Source organism: Martes martes (genome assembly GCF_963455335.1).
Source record: "Martes martes genome assembly, chromosome: 15".
Taxonomy (NCBI): domain Eukaryota; kingdom Metazoa; phylum Chordata; class Mammalia; order Carnivora; family Mustelidae; genus Martes; species Martes martes.
Window position 1 is genome coordinate 55,164,161 of NC_137903.1, and position 24,191 is coordinate 55,188,351.

The 24,191-nt window shown below is 40.6% G+C and overlaps 1 protein-coding gene across 7 annotated transcripts; it reads right to left on the minus strand.

The window, feature by feature from the left end:
- Nucleotides 1-1,352: 1,352 nt before the first annotated feature.
- TATDN3 (TatD DNase domain containing 3) lies at nucleotides 1,353-24,163 on the minus strand. 7 transcript variants are annotated; one of them, XR_013967983.1, is made up of 11 exons: nucleotides 24,023-24,163; nucleotides 22,323-22,355; nucleotides 21,345-21,418; nucleotides 20,415-20,499; nucleotides 14,902-14,964; nucleotides 13,521-13,630; nucleotides 13,301-13,356; nucleotides 11,617-11,729; nucleotides 5,598-5,675; nucleotides 2,790-3,227; nucleotides 1,353-1,935 (listed from the first exon to the last, which is right to left on the minus strand). XR_013967983.1 is itself a non-coding variant. In XM_080824042.1 (10 exons), exons 1-10 carry the CDS (start codon nucleotides 24,086-24,088, stop codon nucleotides 1,858-1,860), a joined length of 756 nt encoding a protein of 251 aa, XP_080680168.1. In that variant the 5' UTR covers nucleotides 24,089-24,163; the 3' UTR covers nucleotides 1,353-1,857. The 7 variants fall into 7 exon arrangements, 6 of the variants coding, with proteins under 6 accessions (XP_080680168.1, XP_080680166.1, XP_080680169.1 ...); XM_080824042.1 differs by lacking the exon at nucleotides 2,790-3,227; XM_080824040.1 differs by lacking the exon at nucleotides 1,353-1,935 and having other exon boundaries at nucleotides 1,938-3,227.
- Between the last annotated feature and the right edge of the window lie 28 nt (nucleotides 24,164-24,191).

The window sequence follows — 24,191 nt, forward strand, 5'->3', positions numbered from 1 at the left end:
GTGCAAAGTATAAATAATACTCAGGTTATTAATGAATTACAGAGATGCTCGCCAAAGAAGCCATATTTTTTGGAGATGTGCTTGCTTTGGAATTAGCCAAAAATAAGGACGGTGAGGAGGGCGTACTAGGGTGTTTTTGCTTGGAGCCTCCTCATGTTTAATCTTGTAACACTGATAATCCCTGAATTATCTAATTTCTTTCCACTCTATCCTTCTGACTAACTGTAACTATTAGCACAGACTCTGTCATAGTTTTAAAATGGCTGTGAAAAAAAAAAAAAGCGCAGTGAGATTTGCTTAGGATTGAAAAGTTAAGCTCTAAAAAGCAAAGAACAGTTTCTGGAAACCCTCTGTAAATCACTCAGATCCTGTAAATGAAATGTCAGTCCAGATAAGAAGGATCTGGCAGAGGGGAAGGAAACATGCAACAGCAAGAGGATGGTGGAGGGTTTTGAACAAAGCAGCGGGCAGGAGACAGAGAAGCAGTGGCAGCAAGGTGATCAAATGAATGCTTGGTTGCATAATAAAGAAAAGAGTTGATATTAATTTTTCTTTTTTAATTTAAAGAATGATACATATTCATCTGATTCTTACCAGAATAAAAAAAGACAAAAGCTGGAATAAGAAATGTTTCCTTTAGTAAAGAAGGTCACCATATGCTGGCAGAGGGGAGGGGAAAGGAAAGCCCTTCTAGCCTTTCACTTGGGGGAGGATGTTCCTACAGAACATAAAGGATCTGCTTCTCTGGGCGCCTGGGTGGCTCAATGGGTTAAGCCTCTGCCTTCGGCTCAGGTCATGATCCCAGGGTCCTGGGATTGGGCTCTCTACTCAATGGGGAGCCTGCTTCCCCCCCATCTCTCTGCCTACCTCTTTGCCTACTTGTGATCTCTCTCTGTCAAATAATTAAATACAATCTTAAAAAAAAAGATCTGCTTCTCTGGACCATGAGAATTTATTCCTATTTTTCAGAATGTTTAGCATTAGGAAATCTTTGAATAGCATTTAATACATTCACAGGGTGGAGATGAAAAATATGCACCTCAAAACAAAACAAAACAAAAGCCCAACCAGTGAAATGGTATAGAACATTAAATCTCCATTTCGAAGAGTAGACTGAAGGAGAACATACCTAGCTTGTCAGCTGCAGTCAGTGGACTTACTACCTCCACTCGCTTATTTAAAAGTCATGTACGAGCATATGATACTGCAAACCTTGTATCAGACCACGGAGAAGATGCAAAAAGAAAATAACTGGTTTGTTCTCAAATGGTCTGTAATTTGTAAGGGTGAAAACATACACAAGGTAACCTCAGTAAAAAGGAATGTGTGCTAAATGTCATCAGACTGGTTTTGTAGAACCTCATTCCTCCTTTATTATAGTACTTCTCACATTGCTTTGGGATTATTTGTCCCCTTTATTACATTTTTTTTTAGAATGGTCAGTTGACTTCTTTTAGTCTCAGTTTCATGACAGAGATCACAAGTAGAGGCAGGCAGAGAGAGAGAGAAAGAGGAGGAAGCAGGCTCCCTGCTGAGCAGAGAGTCCGATGTGGGGCTCGATCCCAGGTCCTGGGATCTTGACCTGAGCCGAAGGCAGAGGCTTTACCCACTGAGCCACCCAGGAGCCCCTGTCCCCTTTATTACATTTTGAACTGAAGGCAGGGACCATGTCTTATTCCTCTCTGTAGCTTTATGGATCTAGATTAGTGGGAAACCCATTGGAGAGGCTCCACAACTGTGTGAGCAACGAAGTGAATAAGCTGACGAGGAAATGGAGAACGTGGCTGCACAGTTTAGATGGCAGGAATCGCGTCTGGCTGGGGTGATGAGGCCAGGGGAAGTCATTCAAGTTGGATCTTAAAGGATGTAGAGGTGAAAGTCTGACAAAGGGAGTGTGGGCAGAGAGGGCAGGAAATAGGCAGAAGAAATACAGAGCTGAAAGAGAGAGCCAGAAGTCTGATTTTAATAGAAGCTCCCACTGCATTAGGAATTTCATCTCGCATAATGCTGACCGGTGGCCAAGCGCCCCTCTTCTGTTTCTTAGTCTAGTTTGGTTTGGACAATCTGCCCTAGAACTAGTTTTGAGTCCTCTATAAATAAATTAATTTCAAAATATTAATGATTATGTAAAGTCACTTAGCTTCTTAGGAAGTTAACTTTTTTCTATGATAGGTACTTTTCCCAGTATTTGCTGCTTGTGTAATTTAGTAAAACGAAATACCCAGGCTTTGGTATGGGTCACAACGCCAAATAAACTACATATAAGATTTTTAAAAACTTTGGTAAAATACACATAACATAAAATACCACTTTAATAACTTCTGGGTGTGTGGGTTAGTGGCATTACATGTATTCACACTGTTGTGCTACTGTACCCACCATCCAATCACGGAACTCTTTGCAGCCAAGATTTTTAAAACTTAAAAATATAAAATATCACTATAAGCAAAAATGGTCAGACACATTTAAATAAAGCTATGTACATTTTAAACATGTGGCAATATTCAGACTGGAACTTAAACTCAGTTTATTACCTAAACTTTGGGGCTTGGCATTTAACGGTGATTGCACAAACCATTGGCCTCATAAGTCAGAATCTACCATCAATATAAAAACGTATACATTTTTCTCTTAAAAAGAGGTAATTCAAAGTACTAACAATTCAATGTTACAAACCCAGAAAAGAGATCTCTGACAGTGTAAGAAACGAGACGATCTCCTTTTGCAAGATAAATCCTGTGGTGGCGAAGGATCAAATGTTACTGGTCCCAGCAGCACTCATGTCTTACCTGGGGGAGCTTCCCTTGCCAGAAGAAATGGTTTCAGGTCATATGGTGGTCCTACTTAATGGGGTACGGTAAGAAGCAGTGGTGTTGCCCAATCTCCTACTAGGACTCCATTAATTATAAGGAAGCACAAGACAGACTCAGAATCCAGGGTTTCAGGATCCAAGCCCGGTTTTAGAAATATTTCTCTAAAATGATAATCTTCTATATCGTTACATAATGGCTTCTTCAGCTCAGACTTTTAATCAGAACATTTCTTGCTCTCAAATGCTTCCGCTGGGGCTTTTGGTTTTGAAGCTACTTCAGGAGCAGGTGCTGAAGCCTGGGAAACAGTCTCAATGCATTCTGTGTTGTCACCTCTATAACTTCTTCTACTGGGATCCCCTTCACCTGGGCAATATATTCTGCTGAAATGGAAATGTTTTGGGGTTCATTTCGTACCTGAAACAGAACAAAACAGAAAGTGTATCAGACATGACACTGGGGGAAGAAATCTTGGAGACCATCGATAAAACAGAACACAGTGAGTTGGTAAAAACCAATGAGCTCTTCTTTTTTAACAGGCAGGTTAGGAGAGGCAAGGAGGCAAGCCTGAGGAGAAGGCCCTGAACTTAAGCTTAAGCCGCAAGGCTGGCCTGTACAACGCTGATGGTAGTCGGTGTTGCTCTTGGAAAGAGCCCTGGGTATTACCGTTGAGGTCCCGGCAGCTAGGAGACGAAGCAGTGTGCAGGTGGTGAACACTTGGTGACCTGCCCGGGCAGACGGATTAACTGTGCTTAGTCTGTTGCGTAAGTGACTCCTTGTAAAGGTCAGTGCTCTGCGGCTGGGCCTCTTCACCTCACAGGTTATATTACAGTTGGATTCAAGAATTGCTACCGTGTGTCTGGAAGACTAAATAGATTATGTCCTGGTATTTCACTAATTCTACGATGCATTTCCTCCCATTTAACATCTCTGAAATTGATGGATGTTTTACTTACATGCAATGGCATGTCATAGCATAACTGGCTGTGCTTTTTTCTTTTTTAACGGTTACAAAATAGTGGTGTATCTATAATCAGTAGTATTTAGATTTTATGAATTTCATTTTTTTTTCCTACTCAGGATGATAATGTTCAGAGGAATAAGAGAACTGTTGAAGTTTAAAAAAATTGACCTTGATAATTAGCCTAAAAAAAACAAGGAAAAATGTGCACCAAGATTTTTGCTCCGGGACGTTCATCATATTGTTTATGATACTATATTGGAAACCACATAAATGACAATAGCAAGTTATGTATATTATGGACTGTTCACACACGGGAATATTCAGTTATTTAACATGATAAGGAGAAGTATATTTATTGACATGTACAGATATTTATCACGTAAAAGCAAGTCATGAAATGTGTTCAAGTGAATTCTATTTTTATGAAAAATATATATGTACACATATAAATATTAAAAAGGGTGGAAGGATGGTTAAGCATCTGCCTTTGGCTCAGGTCATGATCTCGGGGTCCTGGGATGGAGCCCCACATCCGGCTCCCTGCTCAGCGGAGAGCCTCCTTCTTTCTCTCCCTCTGCCTGCCGCTCCCCCTGCTTGTGTGCTTTCCCTCTCTCTGTCAAATAAATAAAAATCTTTAAAAAAAGAGAAAATGTTGTTTTAGCGCTTGCTTTAGGATTTTTCGTGTACATCTTTAATTAAATAAAGTGTATCTTTAAGTGATATCATATCCCTTCACATATAGTATAAAAGTCTTCCAACAGGATAACTTCCATTTTTCCCTTTTCAGCCCTTATGCTATTGCTTTCATGCATTTTATTTTCGTATATATTGTAAAGCCCACAGTATACTGTTAAACTCTTTTTGTTTAGTCAATTTTCATTTAAAGAGATGTAAATAACATAAAAACTCATCTTATATATTTACTATACAATGTAAATGACAATAATAACATTAGAATATTACAGTGTGGATTAAGTGAAATAACGTATATGAAATGTCTATCAGTGTCTGGTAGATAGAAGATGCTCAAGAAATGTTTATTTTCCTTCTTGTAATTGGCATGCTATAATGAAACTCTGTTTCTTTCAGTATAAATGTTGATACAGTCATGGATTTACTGATGTGATCTTTGCTCTACATTTTGTAGAGGAAATGGGTTTTTCTTAAAAAGTTTATTTATTTATTTGAGAGGGAGAGTGAATGAGAGAGAGAGTACCAGCAGGGGGAGGAGCAGAGGGAGAGGGAGAAGCAGACTCCCCCTCCCCCAGCAGGGATCCATCAGGGTGCTCTGGGATCAGGACCTGAGGCACTTAACCAGCTGAGTCAGCCAGGCACCCAGAGGAAACAGTTTCAAAGAGATTAAGTAACTTGCCCAAAGTCACACACCTAGTGGGTAGGAGAGAAATTGAGCCTTTTTACTATACTGGTCTGGCTCTGACTATTATGTAAATTGACATTGGCCAATATCTAAGAGTATCTGCTGGAGCACAACAGCTATACAATTAATAAAACCTCTCAACCAAGCATTAAAATAGGATTCCAGTGGGGGCGCCTGCGTGGTTCAGTTTGTTTCGGCTCAGATCATGATCTTGTGGTCAAGGGATCAAGCCCTGTGTCAGGCTGCGCTCAGTGTGGAGTCTGCTCAGTGTGGGATTCTCTCTCCCTCTCGCTCACTCTCTCTCTTTCAAATACATAAATAAGATCTTGAAAAAAAAAAAAAAGGATTCCATTGTATTTATACCATAATGAGAAACACAGCTACGGTGAAAATAACTAAAAAAAAAAGACAATCTAAATAATGTAGGAATTAGATAATCACTTACCTGTTTTTCTGGTCCTAGTGCAGGTGAATCTGTTTCTAAGCAAATTGAAGTTAAAGGCAACTGTTTCACAAGTTTCTGCTTCTTAGAGAAAAGATCAAGCTAGTCAGTTTAAAACATGGGACATAAGGGGCGCCTGAGTGGCTCAGTGGGTTAAAGCCTCTGCCTTCGGCTCAGGTCATGATCTCGGGGTCCTGGGATCGAGCCCCACATCGGGCTCTCTGCTCGGCGGGGAGCCTGCTTCCCCCCTCTCTCTGCCTGTCTCTCTGACTACTTGTGGTCTCTGTCTCTCTCTGCACCAAGTAAATAAATAAAATTTAAAAAAAAAAAAGAAAAATCATGCATTTAAAAAAAAAAAAAAAAAACATGGGACATAAAAATTTTTTAAAAAAGCATTAAACCCATTTACCAATGCATCCTGCTTGGCAGGAACCTAAAATTCATGCTTTCATATTCAATTAATTACTAAAATTTTCAACTGTTACTAAATGTTACCACAATAAATGTAGTTACCATCGGTCCCCACACAAGAGGATCACAATACTATTGACTATATTCCCTATGCTGTACTTTTCAACACCATGACTTATTTTGTAACTGAAAGTTTGTACCTCTTAACCCCCTTCACCTATTTTGCCCATCTCCCCACCCCCTTTCTTCTGGCAACCACCAGTTTGTTCCCTTATGAGTCTGTTTGGTTTTCTTTGTTCATTTGTTTCATTTTTTAGATTCCACATAAAAGTAAAATCATATAGTATATGGTATTGGTCTTTTTCTGTCTGATTTATTTCACTTAGCACAATACCCTCTTGGTCTATCCATTTTGTTGAAATGGCAAGATTTCATTCTTTTTTATGGCTGAACACTGAAACACTGTTTATAACAGTGAAAAACTAGAAATGACCTAAACTTAAGGTAATGATTAAATAAATTATGATACATCCATATTGTGAAGTATTATGCAATCACTTTAAAGATAAGGTAGATCCATACTTAGAGACACAAGCAGATATCCACAAATTTTCCTAAGTATTTGGAAATTGAGCAACACACTTTGAAATAACTGATAAAGAGGAAGTCACAAGGTAAATTAAGAAATATTCCAAACTGAAAGAAGGTGAAAATATAGCAACTATCAAAATCTGTGGATTGCAACTACAAGATCTGGTTAGTGCTAATGCAACTACAGCAGTAAAGGTTTATATGAGAAAACAAGATTTTATTTTTTTATTTTTTAGATTATTTACTTATTTATTTGACAGAGAGAGAGAGATCACAAGTAGGCAGAGAGGCAGGCAGAGAGAGGAGGAAGCAGGCTCCCCGCTGAGCAGAGAGCCCGACGCGGGCCTCAATCCCAGGACCCTGAGACCATGACCTGAGCCAAAAGCTGGGGCTTAACCCACTGAGCCACCCAAGTGCCCAGAAAACAAGATTTTAAATAAATAAAGTTTTACCATAAACTATAAAATGAAGCTATAAAAAGCATAATATGCAGGCATACCTTGTTTTATTGTGTTTCACAGAGTGAGGGTTTTTTTGTTTGTTTTTTTAATAAATCGAAGGGTTGTGGTGACCCTGCAGGTCTATTGGAGCCATTTTTCCAACAGCATTTTCTCATTTCGTGTCTCTGCATCACATTTTGGTAATTCTTGCAATATTTTAAACATTTTCATTGTCATTATATTTGTTTTTTTTTAAAAGATTTTATTTTTTATTTTTTTTTGACAAACAGAAATCACAAGTAGGCAGAGAGGCAGGCAGAGAGAGAGGAGGAAGCAGGCTCCCTGCTGAGCAGAGAGCCTGATGCAGGGCTCGATCCCAGGACCCTGGGATCATGACCTGAGCCGAAGGCAGAGGCTTTAACCCACTGAGCCACCCAGGTGCCCTGTCATTATATTTGTTATGCTCGTTTGTGATCAGTGATCTTTGATGTTACTATTGTGATTGTTCTACAGCACCACGAACTGTGCCCATACGAGACGGTACGTTTATTTTTTATTTTTTTAAATATTTTATTTATTTAGGGGCACCTGGGTGGCTCAGTTGGTTAAGCGACTGCCTTCGGCTCGGGTCATGATCTTGGAGTCCCAGGATTGAGTCCCACATCAGGCTCCCTGCTTGGCAGGGAGTCTGCTTCTCCCTCTGACCCTCCCCCTTCTCATGCTCTCTCTCTCTTTCTCTCTCTCTCAAATAAATACATAAAATCTTAAAAAAAAAGATTTTATGTATTTATTTGACAGAGAGAGTGAGAGAGCACAAATGGGGAGCAGCAGAGGAAGAGGGAGAAGCAGACTCCCCACTGAGCAGAGAGCCCGATGTGGGGCTCCACCCCAGGACCCTGGGACCATGACCTGAGCCAAAAGCAGATGCTCAACTGAGCCCCCCAGGCACCCCAAGATGGTAAGTTTAATTGGTAAGTCTTGTGTGTTCTGATTGCTCCACCCACCAGCCATTCTGTTGTCTCTCTCCCTCTCCCTGGGCCTTTTTCCTGAGACACACAATACTGAAATTAGGCCAACTAAGAACACTCCAGTGGCCTTTAAGTGTTCAAGGGAAAGGAAGAGTCACACATTTCTCATTTTAATCAAAAGCTAGAAATGATTAAGCTTGGTGATAAAAGCCAAGATAGGCTGAAAGTGAAACCTCTGAGGCTTGTTCACTGAGTTGTGAATGTGAAGATGTTCTTGAAGGAAATTAAAGGTGGTGCTCGAGGGAACACACAAATGATAAAGCAAAACAGCCTTATTACTGATATGGAGAAAGTCTGAGTGTTCTGGATAGAAGACTAAACCAGCCACAGCCTTCCCTTAAGCCGAAGCCCCATTCAGAGCAAGGCCCTTCAATTCTATGAGGGCCGAGAGAGGGCAGGAAGCTGCAGAAGAGCTTGACTCTAGCAGAGGTTGGTGCATGAGGTTTCCAGAAAGAATTCGTCTCCATAACATCAAGGCGCAATGAGAAGCAGCAGGTGCTGACAGAGAAGCTGCACCAACTTACCCAGAAGATCTAGCTAAGAGAACTCGTGAAGGCAGCTAAACAATAGATTTTCAACGTAGACAGTCTTCTGTTGGAAGAAGATACTGTCTAGGGCTTTCCTGGCTAGAGAGAAAAAGTCTATGCCTGCCTTCAAAACTTTAAAGGACAGGCTGACTCTCATTAGGAGCTAATGCAGCTGGTTGACTTTAAGTTGAAGCCAGTGTTTACTCACCATTCCCAAAACCCTAGGACCCTTAGAAATAGTGCTAAACCTACTTTTTTTTTTTTTTAAGATTTTATTTATTTGAGAGAGAGAGAGCGAGAGAGAGAGCGCATGAGAGGGGAGAAGGTCCGAGGGGGAAGCAGACTCTCCGTGGAGCTGGGAGCCTGATGTGGGACTCAATCCTGGGACTCCAGGATCATGACCTGAGCCGAAGGCAGAGGCTTAACCAACTGAGCCACCCAGGCGCCCCCACTAAATCTATTCTGCTTGTGCTCTATGAATGGAACAACAAAGCTTGCGTGCAGGCACATCTGCTTACGACATGATTTAATAAAAATTAAGTCCACTGTTGAGACAAAAGGATTCCTTCCAAAATATTACTGCTCATTGATAATGCACCTGGTCACCCGAGGGCTCTGACGGAGATGTGCACGGACAGTAGTGTTGTTTCCATGCCTGCTCACACAGCATCCATTCTGCAGTGTGTGGATCAAGGAATAACTCCGACTTGCAAGTTTTATCACATAAGAAATACATTTTTGTGAGGCTACAGTTCGCATTACACAGATAGTGATTCCTTGGATGGATCTCAGCAAAGCAAACTGAAAACCTTCTGGAAAGGATTCACCATTCTACATGCCATTAGGAACATTTGTAAGTCAGAGGAAGAGGTCCAAATATCAACATTAACACAAGTTTGGAAGAAATAGATTCCAACCCTCATAAACGACTTCGAGGGGTTCAAGACTTCAGGGGGGAAAGTAACTGCAGATGTGGTGGGAACAGTCAGAGCACCGCAATCAGAAGTGGAGCCTGAAGATGAGAATTAACTACTGCAATTTCACGGTAAAACTTGAACGAATGAATGAAAATTTGTTTCTTAGAGGTGAGCAGAGAAAGTAGTTTCTTGGGTTGAAATTTATACCTGGTGAAGACGCTGTGACAATTGTTGAAACAACAACAAAAGATTTAGAATATTACATGTATTTAGTTGACAAAGAAGTGGGCAGGGTTTCAGAGGATTGACTCCAATTCTCAAAGAAGTTCTACTGTGGGCAAAATGCTATCAAATAGCAATACAGGCTACAGAAAAGTCATTCGTGAAAGGAAGGGTTAATGGATGCAGCAAACTTCACTGTTGTCTTATTTTAGGAAATTGCCACAGCACCCCCAGCCTTCAGCAACCGTCACCCTGGTCACTCAACAGCCACCAGCACAGAGGGAAGCCCTCCACCAGCAAGGAGTTGATGACTCACTGAAAGCTCAGATGATGGCTAGCATTTTTTCAACAATAAAATATTCTTGTTTATTTATTTTTAAAATTTTACTTATTTATTTGAGAGAGGGTGAGCGAGCGAGCAAGTACACACCAGCTGGGAAGGGTAGAGGGTAGAGTCTGAAGCAGACTTCACTGAACAAGGAGCTGGACACAGGGCTGGATCTCATGACCGCAAGACCATGACCTGAGTTCAAATCAAGAGCTTGACACTTAACTCACTGTGCCATCCAAGTGTCCCACAATAAAATACTTACAAATTAAGGTAAGTACACTGTTTCTTTTGGACACAGTGCTATTGCACACTTAACAGACTACAGTATAGTGTACATATAACTTTTACATGTACTGGGAAACCAAAAAATTCACTTGACTTGCTTTACTATGATATATGCTTTATTGCAGAGTCTGGAATGGAACCCACAACATCACTGAGGTATGCCTGGATCATGACCAAGGAGAACTGAGCCAAGGAATACCAGGTTAATTCAACATTGGAAAACCAATCAACACAATTTACAGGCCAAGAAAAGAAAACCAGTATGATCAGCTCAGTAGAGGGAGAACAAACATTTGATAAATATTATATGGAAATAAAGTTGATAGAAATAAAGAGTTTCTTTAAAAAGAAAACAAAAGGGCGCCTGGGTGGCTCAGTGGGTTAAAGCCTCTGCGTTTGGCTCAGGTCATGATCCCAGAGTCCTGGGATTGAGCCCCGCATCGGGCTCTCTGCTCAGCGGAGAGCCTGCTTTCCCCCTCTCTCTCTGCCTGCCTCTCTGCCTACTTGTGAACTCTGTCAAATAAATAAAGAAAATCTTTTAATTAAAAAAAAAATTTGACAAAATCCAACTTTTTAAAAAAAAGATTTATTTATTTATTTGGAAATGAGAGAGACAGTGTGAGCGGGAAGGGGCAGAGGAAGAAGAAGAAAGAGAATCTCAAAGCTGACGCCCCACTGAGCATGGAGCTTGATGCAGGGTTCACCCCAGAACCCTGAGATCACAACCTGAGCTCAAACCACGAGTTGGACACTTAACTGAGTGAGCTACCCAGTGCCCCAGATTATTTGTCTTTTTAGTTGGTGAGTTGTAATGGTGTTTTATATACTCTTACTAGACCCTTATCAGACATAATTTGCAAATATCTTTTCTCATTCTGTGGGTTATCTTTTCACTTTCTTGATAGTGTCTTTTGAAGCATAAAAGTTCAAAAATTGTTTCATTGTGGAAGTTTTCAATTTTGACGATGTCTAATTTACCTATTTTTTTCTTTGATTGCTTGTGCTTTTGGTGTCATATTTAAGAAACCACTGCCTATTCCAAGGTTACAAAGATTTCAATTTGTTTTCTTCTAATAGTTTTATAAATTTCAGCTCTCTTTGGTTTAGCTCTTTTACTCATTTTTGAGCTACTTTTCATATAAGTATGAGGTAGGAACCAACGATTAATTTTTGTAATGTAACTAGAATAGTATTACGAGTGTGTAATAAAAGCTCATGCTTTAAAGGGTATTTCACAAAGCATAAAATGAGGCTTAGTTAAGGAACTTACCTGTCCACTTCTTATTATAGAAGGAGGAATTGAGAAGAAGTACCCAGCTTTAACTCCTTCCATCGCTACAGATGGCCGACCATCAAATGCGTGCAGGAGCACTTTGTCAGCACCTGTTAAAGATTAAAGATAATTTAGAGTTTCCTTTCATTTCCTTAACAAGAAGTTTTCCCACTAATTAAATTAGGCAACACAGATTATAAATTTTGAGTAAATGTTGGTCACTATAATATAAAGATGAGGTTCTATGGCTTCCTTTTTTTTTTTTTTAAGTTTTATTTATTTAAGTAATCTCTACACCGCATGTAGAACTTGAACTCAAAACCCTGAGATGAAGAGTTGCATGCTCTTCCAACCAGGTGCCCCTATATGATTTCTAAAGGGTAAATGTACAGTATTCAGACAGTAAAATAAAAAATACAGGACATTTTTAATTTTCATAATAAAACTGAAATACAATTTTTTAAGGGCCTCCTGGGTGGCTCAGTCAGTTAAGCATCCAGGCCTTGATTTCAGTTCAGGTCTTGATTTCAAGGTTATGAGTTCAAGCCCCACCCTGGGCTCCACCCTGGGCGTGGAGGCTACATTTTAAAAAAAATAAAAATTTTTAAACAAATATTTAAACTTCTTATACCATCAAGCCTTTTCTAGAAGTTTGTAAACTGTCAAATTATTGTTCCTATTAGGTTTCTAAGCAGTGAAGTTATCCTTAACAAGAATGCTAGTGAAAGAAGAAACAGGGAGCTCAATGACTCAGAGACTCAATAGTCAGGACTGGCTTCCCCAAATCACTTCCAGCTCTTAAAGGATGGCTGTTCAGCCTGCATAAAAATCATGCTCTTAGTAATTCCAGTGATCCTCATCACTGAGAAATACAATGCTTTCTAGTTGCAGACAACGACATTTACTTTACTATTTGATGCTGTTTTTTTCAAACAGTAGGCATGATCATCAGTGAGTTACAATCTTAACTGAATTATGCAATCGATTTAGTGGGTTGTGACTGAGCAGCATATGCTTATATGTATGTGTGTTACTGTGTGTATGTATGTGCACATATTTATATACGCCTACCTATCTGCACATACACAGAGATGTACTGCTCCTTCAACTTTGGTCAGTTTTCTGTATATGTACATACTGAGTATCAAAATAAAGGCTTAGTACCAAAAAAAGCACTTACGTGTATTTCTTACTGTGGATGGTACTTTAAAAAGTCTGAAAAGTAATGCTGTAAGATACATTTTTACTTTAGGAGCAACTGGTGAAGACGACAGTGCATTTCAGGTGTGATGGCCACGACCTGTATAATACCATTTTCTGAGGCAGCAGCCAGGAAACATGCAAGACACAGTAAACCCATCTTTGCTTTGTGTTTTTTATCTCTCATTAATCAGTTGCTTAAGCTGATTAAAAAGTTAGGGCTGTTAATTTTTAAATGAAGGAATATAAATTACTTGATCCAATTTTCGTTTGCTCTGCACTGGCCTTCTAAATGTCATAATCACACTTGAAAGTAGGCTGCCTTGCAAAATCACCATAGTTCATTTCCACCTCCACCCTTACCCCACTCCCTTCCCTTCCTTTTAAGAAATCAAATTCAAACACGGCTTATTCGATGAGAATATGGACTGGAACTGTCAAACGTAAATACTAGGCACACTTCTCTCAGGAAACTAAGTACCTTGCTCATTTAAGAGGCTGATGGTGGGTCTTCCGGCAGAGCGTGAGTGAACATTTCTGTTTAACAACAAAAAATTCCTTTTAGGTACTTAATCTGAAAGTGTTATTTTTGTTCTATTAGAGTAATTCAGAGAATAAGAAATACAGAGCTCCGTCTCAGGAGAATCATTATTCAATTTTTTCTATAGCTATTAATATAGGAAGATGATTAATTAACCTACAAAGGCAAATTTAATCTTTTGGCTAACTGGACCTGTCGGGTTAGGACCTGTCGCTGCTCTTCCTTCTGCTCATCGGTGCCAGCAAATCTGGGGGAGAAATCTAGTCCCACCTGTAATAGAAAAATAAAACAGATTTACAATGTTTATGGTTTAATGAATTCAAAAGACATACTATGGAGCAGTGCTGTCCAAGAGAAACATGATGGGACCTGTACATGTAAGCCACATACATAACTTTACATTTTCTAGTAGCCACATTAAAAATACTAACAAGAATGAGGTGAAATTAATTTTAATGATATACTTTATTTAGTCCATATATCCAAAACATCATCATTATTATATAATAATATTTTTTTTCAACACAAAATCAATATTAAAAAATAATTGCATTATTTTACTTTTTTTGGGGGGGGTACTAAGACTTTGAAATCCTGTGTGTTTTATATTTATACATATCTCAATTCAGACCAGTCGCATTTCAAGTGCTGTATGTGGTTACTACATTGGACAGTGAAGATTATAAATGACTGTTTCTCTTGATATTATTTTGTCATAGACTGCTATAGTCTATATTCTATCTTTTTTTTATAAGATTTTATTTATTTACTTGCCAGAGAGAGATCACAAGTAGGCAGAGAGACAGGCAGAGAGAGGGGGAAGCAGGCTCCCCGCTGAGCAGAGAGCCCCATGTGGGGATCGATCCCAGGACCCTGAGATCATGACCTGAGCCAAAGGCAGAGGCTTAACCCACTGAGCCACCCAGGCGCCCCTATAGTCTACATTCTAAATTTAAGTGTTACTTTTATCTTTTGTCTTTGATTAGAAGTGGAGTTTATTACCAAGTGATAAAAATGCTTCCTGATTGTAAATTATTTAATAAAAAATGTTCTTTAATTACAAACTCTAGACTATTTTTAAATTTAAAAAAATATTTTATTTATTTATTAAGTAAGTTCTATGTCCACTGTGGGGCTGGAACTTATGACCCTGAGATCAAGAGTCACATGTTCCACCAACTAAGCCAGGCAGGCACCCCAACAAAATCTAGTATATTTAAAGTATGTTTGTATATACTGTGTTAACTAAATATAGAGATGATGCCCGTATTTAAGAAAAGGAAGAAAAAAAGAACAGAGTACACAGAAATGCTAATAAAATAGTTTTCTTTTCATTAATATAAGTCTATAGTGGGCTTTCTACTGTCTCACCTCAGGCTCTTTTGCTTATTGAGAAAGTACTGACAAATTATTATCCAGCTAGATGAAGTGAGTATAATTATCTAAGTCAGTTATAATCACCAATAGCGAACTAAAGATTATATCCGTGTATCACATGAAAGTCTAGATTAGAAGTCCTTTGATCAGCTATTTGGTGTTACCTCTCCGATTGCCAACAACTGATCTTTATAATTCTCCATAATAGGCAAAGCTACATCCAAATCCTAGGAGAAAAAAAGGAAATTTGTTTAAATGGAAGGGTAAGGGAACTGATACTTTAAGATTTTATTTATTTATTCATTTGTCAGAAAGAAAGAGAGAGAGAGAGAGAGCACACAAGCAGGCAGAAAGGCAGAGAGAGGAGCAGGCTCCCTGCCAAGCAAGGAGCCCGATGCAGGACTCGATCCCAAGACCCTGGGATCATGACCCAAGCTGAAGGCAGGGGCTCAACCCACTGAGCCACCCAGGCGTCCCGGGAACTGATACTTTAGAAAACACCTTTTATATACCAGGCACTATACTATATTGGGTCCTTTACATACATTCAATACCTTTAACCAGTTGAAGAGGTAGTCAAACTCATCCTTATATAATGGTGAGCACTACCATTTGGAAATTTGAGTAGAAACATCCCACGCCCCGTCAGGTCACAAGAACATGACTTTCAATGAAAAGTCTCACTTAAACACTTCCTAACATTTAGGAAGAATTTCCTGACATTTTGGACTGATTTGGATTTCCTCCTGCAAGAGCTGACCAGGACAGAAGAAAGCCATCTTTGGTAGTCACCTTTGTAATTGAGTTCCTGGGGAGTGGGCTGTGTTATGTCCTCCTCTCAGGATACTACTGGTTTTTGAGTTTTTTAATAGGAACAATCCCATACATCCTTTGCACTATTTTCACTGATTTCTTTTGTGTTAATAATCCTGCTTAGCCTATTTTTGTTCTAAAGGTTCAACAGTCTAAACACTAATTATCACACATATGCTTGTCAATTATTCAAGTAACAAAGTACGGTTAGTTTTCATATTACTATTTCCATTTAAAGAGAATTTACTCTGTGAGAGTTCCCTTGTAAGACAAGGGAAAGACAAATATATGGAAAACTTGCTTCTAGATATTCTTTAAACTACTTTGAGGGTTTTAGTCTCAGGATATGTAAATTGCAAAGAACTTCTACTGAGACTAATTAGAACAAAGGAGAATTAAGAAAAGAGGTGCAGGAGGAGATTCTACAATTATACCTCTGGAGACAGAAAACATGAGCGACAGAGTAGATCATGGCCTTAGAAATACATTCTAGTAGACTCGATAAAGAGGATTTAACACTGTCATGAGGAGCTAAGAGAACAGAGACTCTAGAGACCTAGAGACCAGAGAAGGTGTCCAACAACAGCTGAGGAGGTTAAATGTCATCAGCCAAAGATTTTTCCATATCAAACATCCAAACTGCTCTGTCTCTGAAGTTCAGAGGGGCTGGAGAAGTTGGAGATTACCCAGGAAATGGTTGATACTTGGAAGGTCTTAGAAAGAAAGTATACATTTGGATGAAGACCAGATAGAGGGGAAAAATGCTTCTTGGAATACCTATTACTGTGAAAAAAGGAAAACAAATTTACAATGAGACTGTTCCAATGCTCATGAAATAATCTGAAAGTTTCTGGCAAGTCAAGGATAGGAAATAGAAATTAATATAATTCATATTACTAATTTTATATGTGTGTATTTGAGTGTGTATGGTCTCCACAATTTTATTTCAATAGATGTAAATAGTTTTTTTTAAAAAGATTTTATTCATTTATTGGACAGACAGAGATCACAAGTAGGCAGAGAGGCAGGCAGAGAGAGAGGAGGAAGCAGGCTCCCTGCTGAGCAGAGAGCCCGATGCGGGGCTTGATCCCAGGACCCTGGGATCATGACCTGAGCCGAAGGCAGAGGCTTTAACTGACTGAGCCACCCAGGCGCCCCGATGTAAATAGTTTTATAAAGACATTCATAGGTCTATTTCTGACTTCATTTCTTTTCCCAACTCTTGAATGATGTTCTCAAGTTCTTTACATGCTAATGGTTCTATTATGTATTTTTTTAAAAGATTTTATCCATATATTTGACAGAGAGAGGGAGATCACAAGTAGGCAGAGAGGCAGGCAGAGAGGGGGGTAAGTAGGCTCCCCTCCGAGCAGAGAGCCTGCCACAGGGCTCAACATGGAGCTTGACCACCCCCACCCTGACCCTGAGACCATGACCAGAGCTGAAGGCAGAGGCTCAACTCACTGAGCCACCCAGGCACCCCTATTACGGGGTTTTTAAAGATCCTATACCTCTACGCCCTATGACTAGGACTACTACCATTTGTATAATTATCAATGATTTACAAATGAGGAAAGTGAGACTTCGCAGAATGAAGAGCCACAGATCAAAGAAGCCAGTAGGCCAGGTCTCTGTGACTTCAAAGCCTGTGCTGCTCCCACCCACTATGTTGCCAAAAGAGAGAGGAAGAAGGGAGGAGGAAAAAAGGGGAAAAAGGGCAAAAGGGAAGGAGAGCAGATTTATTCTGAATGATTTTAAACAATTACAATAGCTTTTTTATTAAATAAAATGTTTAGTCTTCACAGTCTTAAAAACAGGGTGAGGGGTGCATAACACAAATGAGTGAAGTGAGCCAAGGAGGGTTGGGAGACAACTGCAGAACACATGCCCTGACTGCAGGGGGCAGTAGATCACATACAGTGAACTGTGGTTCCCTGAAATCGCTCTGGGGCCCAAGCCCTGCCTGGTAGTAGTATTTATTGAATGAATTAGTTCAGGAATATGCTGAAAGATTTGTGTGATGCAACTTTAATTTTATATATTTTATTAGAGAGAGAGAGAGGAGGGGCAAAGGCAAACGCAGGCTCCACACCCAGGGCAGAACCCAATGTGGGGTTTGATCTCATGACCCTGGGATCACGACCTGAGCAGAAATCAAGAGTCCAGCCTTGAACAGACTGAGACACTGAGGCGCCCCAGCAACTTTAGTTTTATGAACCAAGTGAATTTACTTAACACTTACTACATACCAAGCTTTGTACCACATATCAGGGATTTATAATCTAATCATTATGAGAAACCCATACTACCGTACGGACTTCAAGCACACTAAGAATAAAAGAGGAATAACTGCTTATCTCTGGTGTTTTCCAGAGGGCTATCCTGAGATTTTTTTCAGTTCATCCCTGCTTTAAGAATCTAGAATTACCTATCTATTGTTGTTATTTCATTAGTTTTTTAAGTTGAACAGTTCTGTCCGTTCTACATTCATGCCAAAATATGACAAATCCACCCACTTCCCCTCGCCTGTGCTGCTAGCACTCTGGTCCAGGCTGCCATCGTCTCTCCTAGGAACTACTCCAATAGTCTTCTCACTCCTCCTGTCTTCCTTTTTTGGCACTCTTCAAGATTTGTTCTTCATACCATACCCAAGGGGATCTCTTTAAAATATAAATCCCGGGACGCCTGGGTGGCTCAGTGGGTTAAGCCGCTGCCTTCGGCTCAGGTCATGATCCCAGCATCCTGGGATAGAGTCCCACATCGGGCTCCTTGCTCGGCAGGGAACCTGCTTCTCCCTCGGCCTCTGCCTGCTACTCTGCCTGTGCTCGCTATCTCTCTGACAAATAAATAAACAAAATCTTTTAAAAATAAATAAATAAATAAAATATAAATCCCGGGGCGCCTGAATGGCTTAGTTGGTTGGGCGACTGCCTTCAGCTCAGGTCATGATCCTGGAGTCCCAGGATCAAGAACCACATCGGGCTCCCTGCTTGGCAGGGAGTCTGCTTCTCCCGCTGACCTCTCTCCTCTCATGCTCTCTCTCTCTCTCAAATAAATAAAATCTTTTTAAAAAATTATAAAAAATTATATAATATATATAAAAATAAATAAAGATATATAATATATAGAAGTAAATATAGATAATATATGTAAATAAAAATATACATTATACATTATATATATATGTATACACACACACACACACACACACAGTGCTCCCTGCCCAGTCCCTCTGACCTCACCACCATGACTTTTCCTTCTCTCCAGTCACATCAGCTCTCTTTCTGTTTCTTAACTACATCAAGCTTGTTCTTACCTTAGGACCTTCATGCTGGGTTCTTTCCTTTGCCTACAATACTTTGAGCCCTCTCTCTGCAGGGCCAATTCCTTGGAAGCGTTCAGGCTGCAGTTCTCTTATCACCACCTGGAGAGGCCTTCCTTGACTACAATCCAAAAATCAGCATCCACAATCCCTATCACACGATCTTGTTTTATTGTCTTACGGCACTGACTGCTACCTACAGTTTTCCTGTTCATGTATCTAATTGTTGATTGTCTGCTAGACTCTAGCTTCCATGAGCGGGATTTCATTCTACAGTGCTTAGAGCAGTGCATGGAATGCAGTAGGTGCTCAGTAAAAACACTTGTTGACTGACTGACTAAATGAATGCCTATTCATATAAATCTCTATATAAATTAAAGAAATCGTGTCCTGCTCTGGTCTCCAACATTTTGGGAACTGTATCTCTCGGCAATTTAATTTTATCATCCCAGGAGAACCACTCCAGCTATAGGACAAGTATTTATTATTACCTGAAGTGAATTAAAAGCAATTTTGTTTTGAAATAAATAGAGCTACCTGGGGTATCCTAACATAGGAATACAGATTCATTATTATAAAGACCTTGTATTTTAATTTATTCATAGGTAACAAAAAGTCTTTACTTCTTGAAAATGGGGGGCTATCAATCTCATTTTTTAATAAAGCACTTAAGAAACTGTATCTCCCTGATTCTGAGTCAGGAGACCAGTCTGAAATATGAGACATATTGGCTACTATGAGTCAGTGAGATTTTGTAGGAAGGATTTTTTTTTAGATTTAGATTTTTTTTTTTTTTTAAGATTTTATTTATCTATTTGACAGAGAGAGAGATCACAAGTAGGCAGAGAGGCAGGCAGAGAGAGAGAGGGAAGCAGGCTCCCTACTGAGCAGAGAGCCCGATGTGGGGCTCGATCCCAGGACCCCAAGATCACGACCCGAGCAGAAGGCAGAGGCTTTAACCCACTGACCTACCCAGGTGCCCCAGCAGGGCAGTTTAATAGGTCAAGAGCATTCCCTCAGAGACAGTTTAATGTTCAAGAAGATACTATATACTGAACTCATCTCTTCCTTTATGGTACTACATCTATAAATTTGTATCTTTCTTTTTCTGGATACTTTATTACTTTTTGGCTAAAGCAATATGAAAACATGGTAAAAACATGTGAAAACAAGTCACTTATAATTCTACCCAGTCATCACAGCTAATGTCATTTCTGTGCTTTTCCCTCTTATAGAATATATTTTTACATTTTAAAACACTTTCCTCATTGCTACATAAAACAAACCCTATAGTTGTCATCTTCCATGCATGCATTTCATACATACATATATTTAACACTCTACAAGTTAATTTTTCCTTTATTTCTGAGCCTCTAGGCTGTTTCTGTTTTTTCTCTACTACAAATAATGCTGCAACAAACATTTTTGTGAAAGGTAGTATTTCCTTCTTCTGGATTATTGCCTTAGAATATAAATCAGAAAGAGGAGCATTACTGAATCAAGGTATCTTTTTTTATGCTTTTTGTTTTACATGACTTTTACCTTTGATGTGACACATCTTTGGTCTCCTGGTGAAACTCCTTGAACAGGGTGAACACCCAAGCAGGGCAGGACAAACCCCTTATACCTAAAAATGTAGAACAAATTAAGAAAGCGGAATATTGAACTAGTAGACAATGTTATCCTAAAGAAAAAGTATGAAAGAGTTTCTTTTTTTTTTTTTTAAAGATTTTATTTATTTGACACAGAGAGATCACAAGTAGGCAGAGAAGCAGGCAGAGAGAGAGGAGGAAGAAGGCTCCCTGCCGAGCAGAGAGCCCGATGTGGGGCTCGATCCCAGGACCCTGGGATCATGACCTGAGCAGAAGGCAGAGGCTTAACCCACTGAGCCACTCAGGCGCCCCTGAAAGAGTTTCTTAAGGCTATGTTGATGTGATTTTTTTCTTTTCACTCTCTTTAAAATTGGATGACCTTTGATAGTACAAATATGACATCATAACTGCATCCTTATTAGCAACTCTTTAAGTTCTTCTTTTTTTTTAAAGATTTTATTTATCTATTTGAGGGAGAGAGCACAAGCAAGGGGAGGGGCAGAGGGAGAGAGAGAGAGAAGCAGATTCTCCATCTAGCAGGGAGCCCAATGGAGGGTTTAATCCCAGGACCCTGAGATCATGACGCATGCCGAAGGCAGACGCTCAACCAACTGACCCACCCAGGTGCCCCAGCAACTCTCTAAATTCTTTTTTTTCCCCTTCAATTTTAAAAATTTATTTATTTGACAGAGAGAGATTGCAAGTAGGCAGAGCAGCAGGCAGAGCGAGAGAGAGAAGGAGTCTCCCCGCTGAGCAGAGAGCCCAACCTGGGGCCCTGATCCCAGGACCCTGAGATCATGACCTGAGCCAAAGGCAGAGGCTCAACCCACTGAGCCACCCAGGCGCCCCAACTCTTTAAATTCTTAATGAAAAGCAGCACCTTTCTGAAAGCTGCATAATCTTTTCAAATTCTCCCGAATGTTCAGCAACCACCACAAGAGCCATAACATTGGCCTGAAACAAAAATGAATACAACAGAGTCTCAAACAATATACATCTAACATAACTGAAGAGAAATTTAAAGTTTTCTGTACTTTTAGTTATTCTTGCTCACTTATACTCTATCAATATAATCACGATGGCTATCACTGCGTACTTCCTATGTTTCAAGCACTATGTGCAGTAAATAAAAATATTACCTCATTTAATCTATACAACCTTATGAGGTAGGCACTGCTGTAATCCATCATACTGATTAGAAATTTTGGATGAAGTCAAATAACTTGCTCAAGATCATTATGCCTGAGTAATACCAGGGCCCATGCTCCTAATTAAGCTGCCATATTGAATGATGGCTGTGTATGTAAAAATGTACTGGCAACCATTTCTGACTATCACTTTACGGGAAAGCTACAAAGTGGTAGTTAAAATGAATTTCATAAAAACTTTTAAAAATTAGTTATTCTTTCCTGAAACAAATAAAAATGTCTCAGAAAAGTTTTATAATTTCTCCAAGATCTCTGGAATAATGTTAATTTTAGAACTGATAGCTGGACCAATCTGTGCCATATAACTGGTAAGCACGGTAGCTGTGGGAACAGGTTTTGAATTCAGACTATTCTGTCTGTATTACTTTACTAGCAGTGTATCTTTGGATAAGTTAATCTCTAGGTCTGAGTTTCCTCCTCTATCAAATGGGTAATGGTTGGCTATAAAATAGCAGCTTCTTCACAAGGATGTTGTGAAACATTAAATGAGATCATGTACAGAAAGGGCGTAGCTCAGTGCCTGGCATACAATAAAGAGTTAATGCTACTTATTATTAACAAAGCAACATAGGCATAGTGTATCTAAATTTCAAGCTGTTCTAGCTTGAAATTAATAGGAAAACAAAGGGCAACTATAGATATTGACTTACTTTCTTCGCTTTCTCCAACACATCATCCAGATCCTTAAAAAAGTGGAAGTAATCACAATTATTTTAGATGAATAAGTAACTTCTCTATGGCTATATATATCAGTGTAGTTGAGGCAGCATAAAAAATGACAACAATGGCAAGGAACAGTGTGACAGATGTGAAGAGCTACACTGACCCACTTTTTGTTTACTCTTCCTCTTAGTAAAATCTGGCTTCTGTTCCTATTCCACTAAAACAGAAACTGTCATTGTCAAATATAAAGGACACCTCCCTGTCCTCATCTTACTCTGCCCCTCAGAGACATTAAGAACTCCTCACTTGTCCATGCCTTCCTTCCTAGAAATATCTCCTGCTCTTGGCTTCTGCAATACCACTCTCCTGCCATCTCTACCCTCCACTCGCTGCTACTCTCAGGCTCCTCAGCTGGCTCCCTCCTCTCGGATTTCAGGACCGTATTCTCCTCTCTCTGTACACACCTCAGGTGATCTCATCCATAGGTTTTGATATCATTGTTATGCTAATTTTGAGCTCCAGCTTAGAATTCTCTCCTGAACCCAAGACTGCCAGTTAAAAAACTGACCATATGACATTTCCACTTGGGTGGATATTAGGCCTCAACATGTGCCAAACATAACTCTCCTCTACAAGCTTATTCCTTTTATCTGCCCTCCCCGCCCTGTCTTCCCTCCTCTCAGTGAACAGCATCCTCACGTCCTGTCTTTCGCTCCCTCTACACATCCAATTCCTCAGCATGTGCCCTAGATTCCAGCTCTGAAACACACACTGAATCCATCTGCTTTTCTCAAACTCCTCTGCAACCACCGTCATCTCCTGTCTACACACAGCAAAAGCCACCAAACTAGTTTTCTAACTTCCACACTTACTCTCCATCAGCAAAGTGTTATTCAATGGAAATCAGATCTTGTCACTCTCCCTTAAAACCAACCAACCCACCCACCCACCCACCCAAAACACATTTCCTGGCTCCACATTGTCCTTCCTGACCGGCCTCACCTAGCCCCTGCAAACCTCCAGTCTCACTCCAGCGGCTCTCTCTAGCTCACCACCCCCCACCGAGCCTTTCTGTAGCTCGAACACGTCAAATCCGACCCGCTTGCTTTTTACACCCCCGCACACCACCCCCTTGCTTGGCCGGCTCTTTGCCTTTCCGGTTCCAGCCCAAGTGTCAACCTCTTGAGAGGTCTTTCCCCCTTAGAGACTCTGCCCTTCCTTCTACCAGCCTCTGTTTCCAGTATGCGGGTAAACCGCTGTGTAACTCTGATTTTGCGTGTGTTCTGTTTGCTTCTCTCCCCACCAGAGCCGGAGCTCGCGGCGCGCCGGGAAGTGTCTGTCGGAAGCACATTCTGCCCGGGCGGAGGGGACGCTCGGCCAGGCCCGCCCGGAGCTGCGAGGCCCGTGGGGTCAGCAGCTGGGCCAAGGGGAGGTTGGGGGACGCCGTCTCGTAAACGGGAAGGGCTAATCGAAGCCATGCAGAGATAGAGGGCTTCACGCTCCGCAGCGCCAGGAAGAAAAATCGGAAAGACTGATATTAGAGAGACAGGAGCAAGTCCCTCAGGGCCACGAACGGGACCCAGGAGGATTTGACGCTGCGTCCCAAGGGAGGAGAGCAAAAACAACCCGAAGGGAAAGGACGGGGGTGCCTCCCCGCTCCCACCGGCCGGGCCTCGCCCTTACATACGCTGTCAAAGTCCGGGGCCGAGAGGTGGCAGTGACAGTCCACCAACCCTACGCCCACCGCCCCCATCGACCCCGCCACGGCCACCGTCCACGCCCCCGCCCAGCCTCAGGCGGAACGCTGCCGCTGCAGGGGACTGTTTCCGGCCGGACGCGCGCTCCTTCCGCCAGTG

Coding starts and splice junctions, on each gene's coding strand:
- TATDN3 (XM_080824039.1), bottom strand. CDS start 24,088: ATGGGGGCGGTGGGCGTAGGGTTGGTGGACTGTCACTGCCACCTCTCG. Junction 14,965..20,414: donor AAAGATGTGTCACATCAAAG/GTAAAAGTCATG, acceptor TTTTTCTCCTAG/GATTTGGATGTAGCTTTGCC. Junction 13,631..14,901: donor AGTTGTTGGCAATCGGAGAG/GTAACACCAAAT, acceptor TTTCTATTACAG/GTGGGACTAGATTTCTCCCC.